This window comes from Pan paniscus, chromosome 17 (genome assembly GCF_029289425.2).
Source record: "Pan paniscus chromosome 17, NHGRI_mPanPan1-v2.0_pri, whole genome shotgun sequence".
Taxonomy (NCBI): Eukaryota; Metazoa; Chordata; class Mammalia; order Primates; family Hominidae; genus Pan; species Pan paniscus.
The window spans coordinates 96,684,631-96,700,908 of record NC_073266.2 but is presented as its reverse complement, the minus strand read 5'-3'; the positions used below and the strand labels follow the sequence as shown (position 1 = coordinate 96,700,908).

Genomic DNA, 16,278 nt, shown 5'->3' with positions numbered 1-16,278 from the left:
AGTAACCACTTGTAACTGGACTTGTCTACTTTTTTCAGCTCTGACACTTGTTGATTCACGAATTTTATGGAACTTTTGTTTGGTGAGTAACAATTTATGATCATTGTATCCTCCTGATGGATTAATCCTATTATTGTTGTATAACATCTCTTTTTGTCTGTGGTAATTTTCTTCACTCTGAAGTATACTTTCTTGGACATTAACATAGCTCCTACTACTTTTAATTTTACATTGTATATATTTTTCTATCCTTTTACTTTCATCCTATCTATGTCACTGTATTTGAAGAGACTTTCGTGCACACAACATAGAAATGCATCTTGGTTTTTTTGTTTGTTTTTTATCCATTCTGTCTCGTATTTAGACCATTAGAACGTACGTCTGCATTTTATTATTTGTTTTCAGTTGGTTTCCTCTGATATGTGTTCCTGGGTTTCCAATTTCTTCCTTCTTGTGTGTGACCTGAGCCCTTTTTACTCACACAGTCATGGAAGTAGGCAGATGAGAGCACTTAGGAACGAACTCCCTTAACACAGACACAGGTGTCCTGCGTACTCACGTGGTCAGGGATGAGACAGATGAGAACACTCCGAATGCACTCCCCCGATATGCAGCATGGACCTTCAGTCACTCTGCACACCGCCAGCTCCCCCGACATGCAGCACAGACCTTCAGTCACTCTGCACACCGCCAGCTCCCCCGACATGCAGCTTGCACCTTCAGTCACTGTGCACACCGCCAGCTCCCCCGACATGCAGCCTGCACCTTCAGTCACTCTCCACACCGCCAGCTCCGACATGCAGCCTGCACCTTCAGTCACTCTGCACACCGCCAGCTCCCCCGACATGCAGCCTGCACCTTCAGTCACTGCACACCGCCAGCTCTCCCGACATGCAGCCTGCACCTTCAGTCACTCTGCACACCGCCGGCTCCCCCAACATGCAGCTTGCACCTTCAGTCACTCTCCACACCGCTGGCTCCCCCGACATGCAGCTTGCACCTTCAGTCACTCTGCACAACGCCAGCTCCCCCGACATGCAGCTTGCACCTTCAGTCACTCTGCACACCGCCAGCTCCCCCGACATGCAGCCGCACCTTCAGTCACTCTGCACACCGCCAGCTCCCCCGACATGCAGCCGCACCTTCAGTCACTCTGCACACCGCCAGCTCCCCCGACATGCAGCTTGCACCTTCAGTCACTCTCCACACCGCCAGCAGCCCTGACAATCTCCACGTTGGACCTTTGATGTTTTTCTTATAGCTTCTTCGTACACTGATCTAAACTTCTTCTTTTGTAATGCTTTTACTTCTATTCACTTTTCCCTCTTAAATTTTTTAACTGTACGAATTATATCCAATAATTATGTGTAATATAACTACAGCTGGCCCTCTGTATCCACGGGTTCCATAGATGGGGATTCAACCAAGCATTGAGAGAAAATATTCAGAAAAAAATAAAAATAAAAAATAAGAATAAAACAAAAATAAAAAAAATACAGTATAACTATTTAGATAGCATTTGCATTGTATTAAGTACTATAAATCAACTAGAGATGATTTAAAGCAGAGGTCCCTAACCCCGGGCCTTTCAAGAATGACGCTGCACAGCAGGAGGGGAGGGGAGGGCAAGCGAGCATGACCTCCTGAGCTCCGCCTCCTGTCAGATCAGCAGCAGCATTAGATTCTCACAGGAGCAAGAGCCCTATTGTGAACTGCACACGCAAGGGACCTAGGTTGCACACTCCTCATGAGAATCTAATGCCTGATGATCTGAGGTGGAACAGTTTCATCCCAAAACCAAGCCCACTGAACCTTGGTCCATGGAAAAATTATCTTCCATAAAACTGGTTCCTGGTGCTGAAAAGGTTGGGGACCACTAATTTAAAGCATACAGAGGATTTATTGATGCATAGACTATTCAATTTTATATAAGAAATTTCAGCATCTGTGGATTTTGGTATCCTTGGTGGGGTCCTGGAACTACCCTCTCATGGATATTGAGGGATGATTATCCCTGTAGGAGGAAGTTCTGAAAACTGAAGCACAGTATTATGAACAGGTTTGAATACAATTCTGTGATGATATAAAATAATCTTGATAATGCAACATTAAGCAGTTAACCATCTTATTTCAGAAAAAATATGACTTTGCCTGCACACACTGAAATATACTTTAGCAAAACAATATACAAAAATCTAGATTTTTCTTCACATACAACAAATCTTACACAAGGATATTATGATTCAAAATACATGTCTCAATTTCTTTCAAATTCAGAAGTTACTTATAATCAGGCTAAACATTAATAACTAGCATACATAGGTCTAAAATATATTAAAAAATCATCAACCTTTTCCACTATGATGAGGTCTCCAACTTGTATGTCTGAACTCTTAACTTGCACTTTACCTTAAAAAAAGAAGAAGTACAGTCAACTCAAGGAAACAACAGCATACCCAAGTTCAACTTTCAATTAAAAAATAATTACTTTAGAAATAAGCTACAGAAAAAAAAACTTTAGAAATTTCCCTATACTTGTACTTTCAGACAGTCACTAATAATTAACTTCTCTTAGTAAACTGCCAAACACAAATAATTTTTTATCTCCCAATAAAAACAGAGGGAGAATTTCTTCATAGTAATTTAAAAGGGGACTACACTCAGAAGATTATTCCCATGTTTTGTAATTGTTTCAGTTCCAAGTCAACAATGATCAGAAATATTACTAAATGATTTCAGCATTAAAACTTAACACAGAGATGTAAAAATCCTTAAGTTAATATCATAAATGGCATTAATTAGCACATAACTGACCAAAAAAGAAATAAAGCAAATTATATGTAAAATCACCCTCTATCAACAGCTTTACCAACACAGGAGAAGAGTGAAAAAGTTATATCTAAAACTTTATTACTAAAAGTGATTTCTCTATGTGAATAAATTCTTATCTACAAAACATCTAATGTAGAATAGTCGTTGACAAAGTTTCATATATACTTAAATATCATGTATAATATGATGTAGAGTAGATGAATGTTGCATACATAATTTGAGACACACTTAGGTAACAAAACAGGCAAATTCATTCCCTCCCTTCCTCCCTTTCTGTCTGTCTCTGCCCCTCTTTCTCTTCCTGGGCCTCTCCCAACCTCTTTCCCTCACTTCCTCACTCTCTCCCTGTCTCACTCTCTTTTAAGACTAGCAATGGCCTTGTGTGTTAATTTTTACATTTTTGTAATTACTGTCCTAACAAGGGAAAATGTTCCTTCCTTTTACATTCAGTTTATGTTGACAGCTATCAAAAACTAACATCACACTCGTTACACTAACTTTTAGACCCATATCCAACTTATTAAAAGATCGTATTTCCCAAATACCTCTTAAAGCAGCTGTATTTCAGTAGTATCACACTGTTCCTAAAGATTTGGATATATCAAAACTTTTATATGCATTATGTTGTATTTTTTTCTACATGCCTCAATTATACAAGCCAATAAGGGCTGACGCTATTTTTATTTATATTATAAAATAGCAATGGTCTTTAGAATTACGTGTGAAACAAATCTTAACGGAGCTTTAAAATCATTAATTGTAATAAAATGTCCACTTTAATTCCTATGAGCATTAGGAGCTTCAGGCCTCCTCCCCCACTGCTATGCTTTTCACAGCAAAGCATCCGGCAGTAGAGATGCCCCACTGACCTAAAGTTCCTACTTCATCATCTAATTTCACTCTCTCTCCTAGCTATCCAATTCACCCTTCTTTCCTTCTATTTTTTTCACATTTTTTTCTCTGTAATCAACACATCTTAAAAGGAGAGAAAAAGAAACACTATAGTCATAACACATAATACAGTAAATAACTTTAAAACATTTTGAATAGAAAACATATCCTTTCTGACTCTGTAATTAAGATCTAACATTTCTGAGAGATTTATTATTCTGTAACACGGTAAGAGAGTTAACATATTTAATAGCCTTTAATTCTCAGGCATTATATAGTGATCACGATTAATTTCTATGGAAATTACCTTCAATTACATGTTTAACGAAAAAAGTTTATGATCAAATACAGCATAAAAAGTTCTCAAAATGCTATTACACAATGAACAAAGTATTAGAAAGCTAAACAGAGTACAGTAACTTAATAGTATGACCACCTGCCTTATATATCTGCTCAAAGTACACATATCTAAATTTTGAAGAAATGATCATATTGTTATCAAGTCCTAGCTTCTTGAATAACTTATTTGCTGTCCTCTTTGCCAAAGAACATTTAAGGCACTGGACAGAGAAGACAGGGGAGGAAAGTTACCCGCTTTCACACACCTGTCCACCAGTGAAGGTCCAGCATGAATTACCTTTTCTGCCACATTCTAACAGCCCACACTTACATTAAGCATTTGATTTCTGGCCAACACTTTGTTGACGGAGCTGACAACTGATCCTAGTAATATACTAATATCAGATTTGAGAGAGGCTGGTAAAAACAGAAAAATCTCTCAATTTTAAGAGTCACTGGGCACATATAAAACACACAACTGTCACCTGGCCTCAATAACCTTACAGAGCAATCGACGACACAAAGTGTTTAGGAAATGGACACTCAGAATTTAATAATCTCAGAGTTGCACTTGATAGAGAAGGAAGCTCTAATACAGAAGCAAAGACATTTCAATGTAAATGCTAGTATTTAAATCTAATGACATATTTTTTTCTTAAAACTATCCTATTCAATATATATCAAGTGCACACTCAGTAAGTCGTGTATTATCAGCTTTTTGTTTTTTAATGAACTAGTTAATAGTGACCAAGTATATTAGTCTGTTCTCACCCTACTAATACAGACAGACCCAAAACTGGGTAATTTATAAAGGAAAGAGGTTTCATTGCCTCACAGGTCAGCATAACTGGGGAGGCCTTGGAAAACTTACAATCAATAATGGTGAAGGGAAAGCAAACACGTCCTTCTTCACATGGTGGCAGCAATGAGAAGTGCCGAGGCAAAGGGAGAAAAGCCCCTTATAAAACCATCAGATCTCGTGAGAACTCACCCACTATCACAACAGCATGGGGGTAACCACTCCCATGATTCAATTTCTTCCCACTGGGTCCCTCCCATGACACATGGGGATTATGGGAACTACAATTCAAGATGAGATTTGGGTGGGGACACAGCCAAACGGTATCGCCAAGTAAGGTAACAACAGTACTTTCCACTCTCTAAACTATTTCAATTAAATATTTCCACTAAATCTTTCTAGCAATAAATGTTCCCTTCCATTATTTTTCAGAAACATAATAGCATAAGTGGGTTTTTCCTCATAGAGGAAAAGCATTCATCTCACTTGTTCCCATAAACAACAAATTATATGGGCTCCTCTGAGAAAGATCCAAATGTATACCAAATAACTACCTACTCTTTTTTTTGCTGCTGTTTGAGATGGAGTTTCACTCTTGTTGCCCAGGCTGGAGTGCAGTGGTGCAATTTCGACTCACTGCAACCTCCGCCTCCTGGGTTCAAGTGATTCTCCTGCCTCAGCCTCCCAAGTAGCTGGATTACAAGCACCGGCTACCATGCCCGGCTAATTTTTTTTTTGTATTTTTAGTAGAGACAGGGTTTTGCCATGTGGGCCAGGCTTGTCTTGAACTCCTGACCTCAGATGATCCACCTGCCTTGGCCTCCCAAAGTGCTGGGATTACAGGCATGAGCCACTGTGCCTGGCCATAACCACCTGTTCTTATACCAATGCTTCTTAAACATATAACCTGCCCACCAACCTCACTACCAGTCATTAATTTCTGCCTGTGTAAAGAAAATATAATACTATAATTTCCCTAATTCCAAATGAATGAGTTGAAAAAACTAAAGAAATTCCCCCCCAAAAAATTCCATTCGATGATAATTATTTAGAAGATAATCATATTTATATCAAAAAATATAAGTTCCTCAAAATGGACCCTAAGTTAGCTGCCAGGCTTTACCAGCTGGCTCCTCCATCTCTGTCGGCCCCTGCTCTACCTCACCGGGAACCTCGTCCCTCCACTTACTCGCAGAAGCTCCCAGCACTTGCTCCCTTGGATTGAAATCCCTCCCTTCCCAGACTTAATGACACAGCAAGTCTAACCTCTGTGAAGCTTTTAATAACCCACATTAACACCAGTAGTATTTTATATATACCTGTAAATAATGTGCTTAAAATGCTATCAATATTTAAATATCTGAGTATCCACTAAATTTCAGATCCTACGATAGGTTTAAAGGGTAACTGAAATATACTTTTATGACATGTAGTTTCTTCTTTCCAAATGCATATCCAAAATTTACCCATATTAAATTAAACTCATGGAGACAGAGAGTAGAAGGATGATTACCAGAGGCTGGGAAGGTTAATGGGAGTTGTGGGGGGAAGCGAGGATGGTTAATAGGTATGAAAAATAGAAAGAATGAATAAGACAATATTTGCTAGAGCAACAAAGTGACTACAGTCAAAAATACTTGTACATTTTAGAACAACTAAAAGAGTGTAAGTGGACTGTTTGTAACACAAAGGATACATGCTTGAGGGGATGGATACCCCATTTACCCTGATGTGATTTTACCCATTGAATGCCTGCATCAAAATATCTCATGTAGCCCACAAATATATATACCTACTATGTACTCACAAAAATTTAAAAGATAAAAATAAAAACAAAATAAAATACAGCTACTTTGGGGAAAACAAGATGATAATGGAGCTGAAAAATTCTTACTGTCCCAGTGATGTAGTAGCTGACGTGCCACCGCAGCACAAGGAGGGAGTCATGTGTTTGTGGTATAAAACATCCTGCTGCAAAACATCCACAGCACTGCAGCTGTGTCAAAGTCTAGCACACTCGATTATGTACTGAACAGACTTGATAATGATAATAAATGACCACATTACTGGTTTCTGGATTTACTATAAAAAATTAACCCATTTTAAAATCAAAGGAACTTACAACCTAAGTAAAATGTCCTAAGTAGTTAAAATGAGTCAATGTCATAACGGATTAAGGCACATAGCAAAGTAAGACCTACTAAACACAAATACTAGCAACTAAGGATAAAAATGTATTTATATCCAAACACACACACACAAGGTATGAGTGATAGATAATTAAGTAACTTTTTAAATTATTTTCTGTCACCCAGTCTGGAGTATAGTGGCACAATCATGGCTCACTGTGGCCTCGATCTCCCTGGCTCAGGTGATCCCCCCACCTCAGCCTCTGGAGTAGATGGGACTACAAGTACGCACCACCACACTCGGCTAATTTTTGTATTTTTTGTAGAGATGAGATTTCACCGTGTTCCCAGACTGGTCTCAAACTCCTGAGCTCAAGCAATCCACCCACATCAGTCTATGAATACGGCAGGAGCCACCACACCCGGCCAATACTGGTTTTTTTTTTAATGTAAGAACAACAATAATGAACAGAAGGTTCTAATACTTCTAGTAATTAATCATTACATCTTAATATCCATCCATTAAAGTGAAATAAAGTATAACTTACTTTTCTATAAACAAATTTAGTTGAGATGATAGTTTACCACCTCACAAGTAAACTAAATGAATATGCTGATCAAAGTAAACAAAACTTAGATCTCTAAGATCTTCAACTGCAAAAGCAGGTAGACTCATTGTCAAATTACTCACATCCATGTATCTCTGTAGAGTTTGAGGCATATCATTTAAGTAAGTAAATGGGATGTGCCAAAGCCCTAAGCAGGTACACAATAAACATTTCGTGATGAAGTGGCTGAGTGAACAAACTAGGATTCCTCTCCATTCTGCTTGCAAAGGTGTGTGAAATGTAAGTCAAAAACACTGAGGTCCAGGCTGGAGCTTTCTCATGTAAAACTGTGTCACTTGAGCATATTAGTTTCTTTGCAGGCCACAACATCCACATATTTCATATAAACGTTCCTAAAAATAATTCCAATAAACTGAGTTGAACAAAATTACTGTTATCTTCTAGCTAATTCTAAAATTTCTTACCTAATAAACATAAATACTGGTAAAAATTCTAGTTGAACAAAAAGTTACAATTTATCTTATGATGTAGATGGCATTACTACTCTAGGCTGTAAAACACTCCACAGAAGCGAATTCAAATGGATGAATTCCTAAAATGTATTAAAGCACTGAGAACATACTTCAAGAAAGAAGTACAGCAAACCTCCACAAAATCTGAAGATAGTACTTAACCCATTTCCTCAACACCTACTACATTCCAGTTCCTACTGCAGGCACCTGTGCTACATTAGTGACAACGGCACACCTTTAAAGGGTGTATGGCATGCTGGAATGTAGCAGGTGCTATGGAAAAATGAGGGCAGAGCACATGGCCCAGGATGCTGGTGGAGAGCAAAGGTGGGCATCTGTGACTGTTGCAGGGTTAGGAGAGGACGCCTAGAAAAGGAGGCATTGGAGCCAGGAGTCAGGAAACAGTGCGGAGGCCACGAACAGGCATCTAAGAGCATGCAGAGGCTGAAGGAAGGGCCAGGGCAGAGTTCCTGAAGGTGAACATGCCTGCATGCTGAGAAAAACTGAGTGTCCAGAAAGGAAGGCAGTGACGGGGGATATCCAAAAGGAACAGAGAATGCCCATGTTTACAAAGTGCCCTTCGAGCCAGACTGGAGAAGCCCATGACCCACAGAGCACGTCTGGCCTCACGCTGGGGAATAACCAACCCCATGGAGCATGCCCCAGATCTGTCCAATGATGCAACAAAGCAAGGCCTATCCAAGTAGCTGAACAGCATCCCAAACAATACTCAACAATATTTGCAGGAATATAAAAATATCCACCACCCAAAAAGATAAAATTCACAATGTCTGACATCCAATAAAAAATTAATAGGCATGCAAAGAAGCAAGAAGATATGACCCATACGAGGAGAAAAACCATTCAATCAAAACTGACCCACAACTGACACAAATGTTATAATTAGCAGACACGGACATGAAAACAGCTATGAAAACTGTATTCCCAGACCAGAAAGTGAGAGACATGAAGGATACAAAAAAGACCCAAATCAAACTTCCAGACACAAAAACAATGCTTGAGATAAAAAATACAACAAATGAAATTAAAGTATGATATGGTTTGGCTGTGTCTCCACCCAACTCTCATCTTGAATTGTAGTTCCTATACTCCCCACATGTTGTGGGAGGGACCCGGTGGGAGGTAAACGAATCATGGGGCGGTTACCCTCATGCTGTTACCCTCGTGATAGTGAGTGCGTTCTAATGGTTTTGTAAGTGGCTTTTCCCCTTTTTGCACTTCTCCTTGCTGCCACCATGTGAAGAAGGACGTGTTTGCTTCTCCTTCCTCCATGGTTGTAAGTTTCCTGAGGCCTTCCCCAGCCATGCTGAACTGTGAGTCAATTAAACCTCTTTCCTTATAAATTACTCGGTCTTGGGTATGTCTTTATTAGCAGCGTGAGAACAGACTAACACACAATAGAATAGACCTTGTGGAAGGAAAGAACCGTAAATCTGAAGACACAGCAATAGAACTTGCAAAATAAAACAGAAAAAAGAATTTAAAAGAAAAATTTAAAAACATCAATGAATGTGTCACTACCTCAAACAGTCTAATACAGGTATAACTGGAAACCTTGACACTGGAGAGGGAAGAAAAAATATTTGAAGAAATAAAGGCTAAACACTTTCCATATTTAATGCAACTTATATCCCACATACTCAAAAAGTTAAATGAATCCTAAGCATAAAAAAATAAAATTACACCTAGGCACATCATAATCAAATCGCTCAAAACCAGTAACAAAATATTGAAAGCCGAGATAAAAGACAACTAACCCCCAAAAAACAACAAAACACTGCTGAGAAAAAAATTTTAAAGGGGAAGATGTATCTCACACATGGGTCAAAAGATTAAATATTATTAAAATGTCAGTTCTCTGCCAAATGGATTTACAGATTCAATGAAATCCCATTCAAAACTGCAGAAGGCTTTTTTGCAGAAATTGGTAAGCCAAATAATACACTAGTATTAGTTGTATTAATTAGTTGTATTAATAATTAGTTGTATTAATACACTAGTATTAGTTGTTAGATGTAGGCCCTTTATATTTCCTTAACAAAAACAGCTCTGAAAATGAAGAACAAAGGTGGAAGGCTTGATTTCAAAAATTATAAAGCAACAGTAACCAAAAGAGCATGATGTTTACAGACAGACAAACAGATCAATGGAGCAGAAAGAGGGTCCAGAGATAAACTTACATGAAGAGTTTAAAGGCAATGCAGTAGAGAAAGGATCACTTTTTCAAAAAACAGTACTGACAACAACTGAATGGCCATATGCAAAAAAACACCCATACTCTGCACAGTAGACAAAAATAGACTCAAAATGGATATTCATAAGTATAATTCCTAAAACTAAAAAAACTTCTAGAAGAAAACAGGAGAAACAGAGCAGAAAGAAACATTTGTAAACCTGGGTTAGGAAAAGAGTTCTTAGAACAACAAAAGCACAATCATAAATAAAACTGACCAACTGGACTTCTTCAAATAGAAGATCGAAGGGGCTAGGAACGGTAGAAAGGATGCAAAGTCAATAAACTGGAGGTTGAAAACGAACTGAAGTCCAGGCACTAAAGAGAATGAGCCGGAAAGAGGGGCCTAACTGCAGGTGGAGTGGCACTAAGGCTACAGGAGCCAAAACTAGAGCTACCAAAGAGTCTGTTTAGGATGTGGGCCCTCAGAAAAGAGCCACAGTTTAATGAGAGCAAGAAGGCACATTCAGAGAAGAATCCATAGATAGAAAAGCTTCAGGTTATGAAGGGAAAAACAGAACATGAATTCTGGAAGCACAGTGAAACAAGACCAACGGTAAGAATAAAGATACACAGTATCCCATGGTAATTAAAATGCAGAATCTGAAGGATGACTTGGAGTCTGGGGCTTTTCATGTTAAGTAACATAAAACATAAAATTCATCTTGAGATTAGCTCTGGTGCACATAAGGCCCATACTGTGCTCAGGCTGAGAGGCACAGGTTCAGGGGAGCCAGCTCATGTTCTGAGTCCTTGGACGACAAACCTGGTTAACTCTCAAAGGTCTGGGGAAGAACTCTGCTAACTTTAAACATGGTTTCAAAACAACTGCTGAGCATTTGTGGGGGAAAAAAGAAAAGAAAGATCCCTTCTCCACATAGTATACATCTTAAGTGTAAAATTACAAATGCAGTAAACCTTAACTACAAAAAATGAAAATCCAGAAACACTGTATGAAAACACAATGCTCACTTATATTGGGAATGAGTAGACTTTCCAAGATTAAAGTAAAAATCACAAAAGATCAGGAGATTTAAATTATATAAAAATTATACATTACATCCAAGAAAAATGATTTTTTTAAAATAAGTCAAGGTAAAAACATTTGCTACATGTGACAAAGGCAAATTCCTTTTAGTAGAAAAATTGTAATAAGGTAAAAATAGATAAAGAAACAAAAGGTATTAAATAAGTAATTTATAAAAGATCACAAATGAACAATGAAACTTTTTTAACTGGAATGAGTGGGCAAGGAAGGACATTTGTTGGCACAATGGAAACGCAAACTGGTGCCATCTCACAGGGCAGCCCCCTGGCCTTAGACCAGGCTCAGCACTTTCATCTGGATCTGGAACTTCTTTCTTTCTTGACTCCCGCAGTTCACTGAGTGCTCACCACGTGCCATGCCAATGACTCTACTTACTCTGGGGGAAACCAGGACCCCAAGCTCACGAAACTGAGAGTCCAGGAATTAAAGTAGTCCTCAGAGTAATGCCACTCCCCACAGGGAGGTACAGGTGCCATGGGATGTATGTGTGGGCTGGGGTGGGGAATAACACTGGAAGAAATCGAGGCAGAACTCTCTAAGATAATCTTTTATCAAAACCTGAAGTTTTGAGTAGGAAGTGGCCAAACAGTACAGGACAGAACAAGAACCACCAGACAGAGTGGCTATTACTTTAAAAGCCAGTCTCTAAGAGGGAAAAGGAGAGGCCTATCCAAGGAACTAAAGGAAAAACCAGTGCAACCACACTTCGGAAATCACAGAAGGAGCTGGAGCAGGTGGCCAGAGCCAGGCCACAGGGAGCTGGAGAGTCACATGCGACTCAAGGGTTCTAAGCCATAAAATGGCATCAGATGCACTTTTGGAAAATACTTTTTACTTTGAAAGGAGAGTGCTACCGCAAAGGAAAGATGGAGCAGTATCAGCAGTGAGGAGTCCATTTCCCACTTTGGGCAGAAGAGACAGCTGGAGTCAGAGCTGGAGCCAGGCCAGGAGCTGCAGGGCCGCCAGTAAAGTCCCATCAGCCAGGCCCAGCTAAGGGCTGTTCAAAGGCTGCGGGGGGCAGACCTCAGTCGGCTTTAGTGACTAAGAAGTATCTCCCTGGTTAGAAGCACTGGTGAGACCTAGAGGTAGCACACACATCTCAAGTGAAAAGGAAGGATGGAAAGACTTGTAGTTGATATATCATGAAGAAATGAATTCACACAGATCCTCTAAGGGTGACCTGAGAAGAAACAGTGGTAATGAGTTTATGTATCTACTTGAGTGTGTGTGTATGTATGTTTATAACCACTCCTGGATCTATATGGCCACACCTGAGCATATCTACCCACTTGAGAGTGAATGTGTGTGTGTGTGTGTGTGTGTGTGTGTGTGTGTGTGTGTGTGTTTATAACCACTCCCGAGTCTATATGGCCACATCTGAGTATATCTACCTTGGTCCAGCCACAGAGAACTAAAAATACAAGATAATAAATGGAAGGTGTTCATGAAATATCATTACATAGCAGAAATACAGGTTGGTGCAAAAGTAACTGTGGTTTTTGCCATTACTTCCAATGACAAAATTACTTGGTGCAACTATTTTTGCACCAATCTAATACCAGGATGAATACTGAATGTTCCTGAATGAAATACTGGGATGGATCCTTTTCAAATGCTGCTCAGGTGTCAGACCACGGAAACAAAAATGATTTAAGTACACTTCAAGAAAGGCTGGGCATGGTGGCTCACACCTGTAATCCCAGCACTCTGAGAGGCTGAGGCGGGTGGATTATTTGAGGCCAGGAGTTTGAGATCAACCTGGCCAACATGGTGAAACCCTGCCTCTACTAAAAACAAAACAAAACAAAAACAAGCAGTCATAAACAAGAAGAAAGTAAAGTAACAGCAACATACATAGAAAATTCCTACACCCAAAAAAGTTATCAGAAAATAAAACACAAGATAACTCAAAATAATTTCAGTGTGATTGTGATAATATACTGGTTAAAATATTTTCTGCTTCCAAACAAAGCGTATTTATAAGTGGCTTTCCTTTTCAAAAGAAAAAAGTAACAGAGAACATTCTTCCAGTTTACTTCTATAAGAATGTGCTTGAGAACTCCAAAATGACACAGTCCAAATGTTGTAAATATGGTCCAGCAAACTACAGAAAGGCACACAAGGAGGCTGCCATCAATGCCATTCAAAGAGGTAACTGTGAAATACTGGAAACTGAGGAGGAGGTCAACAGCAAATATTCTTAATAAAAAAGTAAATTTTAAACTGTGCTCAATAATAAGCCTAAACTGATGCATTTTTTAATACTACGGATTTTACTCATCAAACATCTGTATCAGAACCACCAGCCATGAAGCAGTGTGCCACAGCTGAAAGAACACTGGATTAGAGTCAGAATGATCTAGGTTCAAGCACCAGCTCTACCTAAAACTACTGTGGCTCAGGGCAAACTATTCACGAACCGCAGCTTTCTCATCTAGAACTCGGAGGGCACATCAACTCCCGCTTGGACGATGCTGGATATGAAAACTCGTACTCTGAATGTTATCTGACACACACAAGGAAGTAAAAAAAAGTAGCTATCATTATCATTATTGACATGTGAAACTTCTACTTCTTAGATGACCAGCAATGATGGCTAATTTTTCTTAAATGGTAAATTTTCATGTACATTTGAAATAAACATACTGAAAATTATTTTTAAAGTACCTGAAGTTCAAGTATCACAGAAGTACAAAAGACGTAACAGCAGAAGGTCTTCCTCAACATTTTATGCCATTTTTGGGTGAAACGTACGTAACATAAAAAGCCATTTTAAAGTGAACCATTCAGTGGCATTGACTGTATTCACAATGCAGTGCGACCAACTCTATCAAGTCCCAAAACACTTTCATCACCAAAAAAGGAAACCCAATGCCTGTTAGGCAGATGCTTCGTGCTCCCTTCTTCCGCTCGTCCATGGCCGCCTCCAGTCTGCAGTTTATCTCTACTAATTTACCAATTGTGGATATTTCCTATAGATGAAGTCACACAATATGGGACCTTTTTCATCTGGCTTCTTCCACATAGCGTAATGTTTTGAGGTTCATCCAGGTTGTAGCATGTAGCAACCCTTCATGATTTCTATGCCTGAATAAAATTCCATCGTAGAAATTTGCTATCCATTCGTTTATCCACTCATCTTTTAGTGAACATCCGGGCTATTATCACCCTTTGGCTATTGTGAATAGTGAATAAACACTAAATAAACACTGGGTCCCTGCTTTAAATTCTTTTTAACTATTTGAGAAACTGACAGTGTGTTTTCCGCAGCTGCCGAACCACTTTGTTCCCACAAGCAATGTGCAAAGATTCTAATTTCTCCAGATCCTCTCCAGCACTCGATATTCTATATTTTAAAATTACAGCCAACCTAGTGGTGTATGGTGATGTCTCATAGAGATTTGCACTTCCCTCTGGTCTAAGGCTGTTGACTGACTGTCATTTCACATGTATGTTGGCCATTTGTATATTTTCTTCGGAGAATTAGAATTGCCTGTCCAGGTCCTTTGCCTATTTTCTAATTGGGTTATCTTTCTAATGTTGAAATTGTAAGAGTTCTTTATGTATCCTGGATACTGGATCCTTATCAGATATACAATTTTCTCTCATTCTTTCTTTTTACATTTTTGATAATGCCCTTAAATGCACGAAAGCGTATTAGCTTTTGTTTATCTGTGAATGTCTTAACAACTTTTTTTTTTGAGACGGAGTCTTTCTTGCTCTTTCGCCCAGGCTGGAGTGCAGTGGCACGATCTCAGCTCATTGCAACCTCTGCCTCCCAGGTTCAAGCGATTCTCCTGCCTCAGCCTCCTGACTAACTGGGATTACAGGTGCATGCCACCATGCCCAGCTCATTTTTGTATTTTCAGTAGAGACAGGGTTTCACCACATTGGCCAGGCTCATCTTGAATGCCTAACCTCAGGTTATCCACCTGCCTCGGCCTCCCAAAGTGCTGAGATTACAGGCATGGGCCACCAGGCCCAGAAAACTTCTTCATTTCTGAATGACAGTTTTACCAGATATAGAATTCTTAATTGACAGGTTTTTTTTCTCTCTCTCTCACCATTTTAAAAATGTCACCCCACTGCCTTCAGACCTCCATGGCTTCTGATAAATCCTACGGAGGGGTCCTTGTGTGTGACCAGTTACTTCTCTCTCTCTCTCTGCTTTCAGGGTGTCCTCTTGGTCTGTGGGTGTCAGCTGCTTGGTTATGTATCTCATTATGGATTTTTCTCATATTATCCTTCATGGGCTTTGCTGTACTTCCTGAATGTACAGATTAATGTCTTTTATCAAATTTAGAAAGTTTTTGGCCATTATTCCTTCACATATTTTCTCTGTCCTCTCTCTCTCTCCTCGCCTTCTTGCATCTCCATCATGTGTATTTGGTACGCTTGATGCTGTCCCACAGGTCTCTTACTAGCGGTTTTGTTTTTTTTTTTCCCATTCTTTCTGCTCCTCAAACTGGATAAATACAACTGACCTAGGCTTAAGTTCACTGTTTCTTTGGTGTGCTCAATTCTGCTACTGAATCCCTCCAGTGAGTGTTCTTTTCACTTACTATACTTTTCAGTGCCAGAATTTGTTTGCTTCCTTTAGATAATTCTCTACTTGTTTCTACATCATTCTGATATCTTTTAAGCAACATCCCCATGGTTTCCTTGAGCGCCCTGGCACATTTAAAACAGCTGATCTAAACTTTTTGTCTCCTAAGTCTGATGTCTGGCTTTCCTCAGGGGCAGTTACTATTACCTTCTTCTGGGAGTGGGCCACATTTTGTTTTGTTGCATGCTTTGTAATGTTTTTTTGTAGAAAACTGGACATACGCCAGGTGCAGTCGCTCACACCTGTAATCCCAGCACTTTGGGAGGCCAACGCAAGTGGATCACCTGAGGTCAGGAGTT

At 39.4% G+C, this 16,278-nt stretch overlaps 1 protein-coding gene across 6 annotated transcripts in view; it reads right to left on the bottom strand.

The window, feature by feature from the left end:
* Positions 1 to 16,278, bottom strand: part of ATP9B (ATPase phospholipid transporting 9B (putative)) — a 322,333-nt gene that overhangs the window by 248,014 nt on the left and 58,041 nt on the right. For all 6 annotated transcript variants that reach the window (XM_008952694.5, XM_003827309.6, XM_063597385.1 and 3 more), the window contains exon 6: positions 2,351 to 2,409. In XM_008952694.5, coding sequence (XP_008950942.2) covers positions 2,351 to 2,409 — 59 coding nt within the window. The remainder of the gene's footprint in view (positions 1 to 2,350; positions 2,410 to 16,278) is intronic.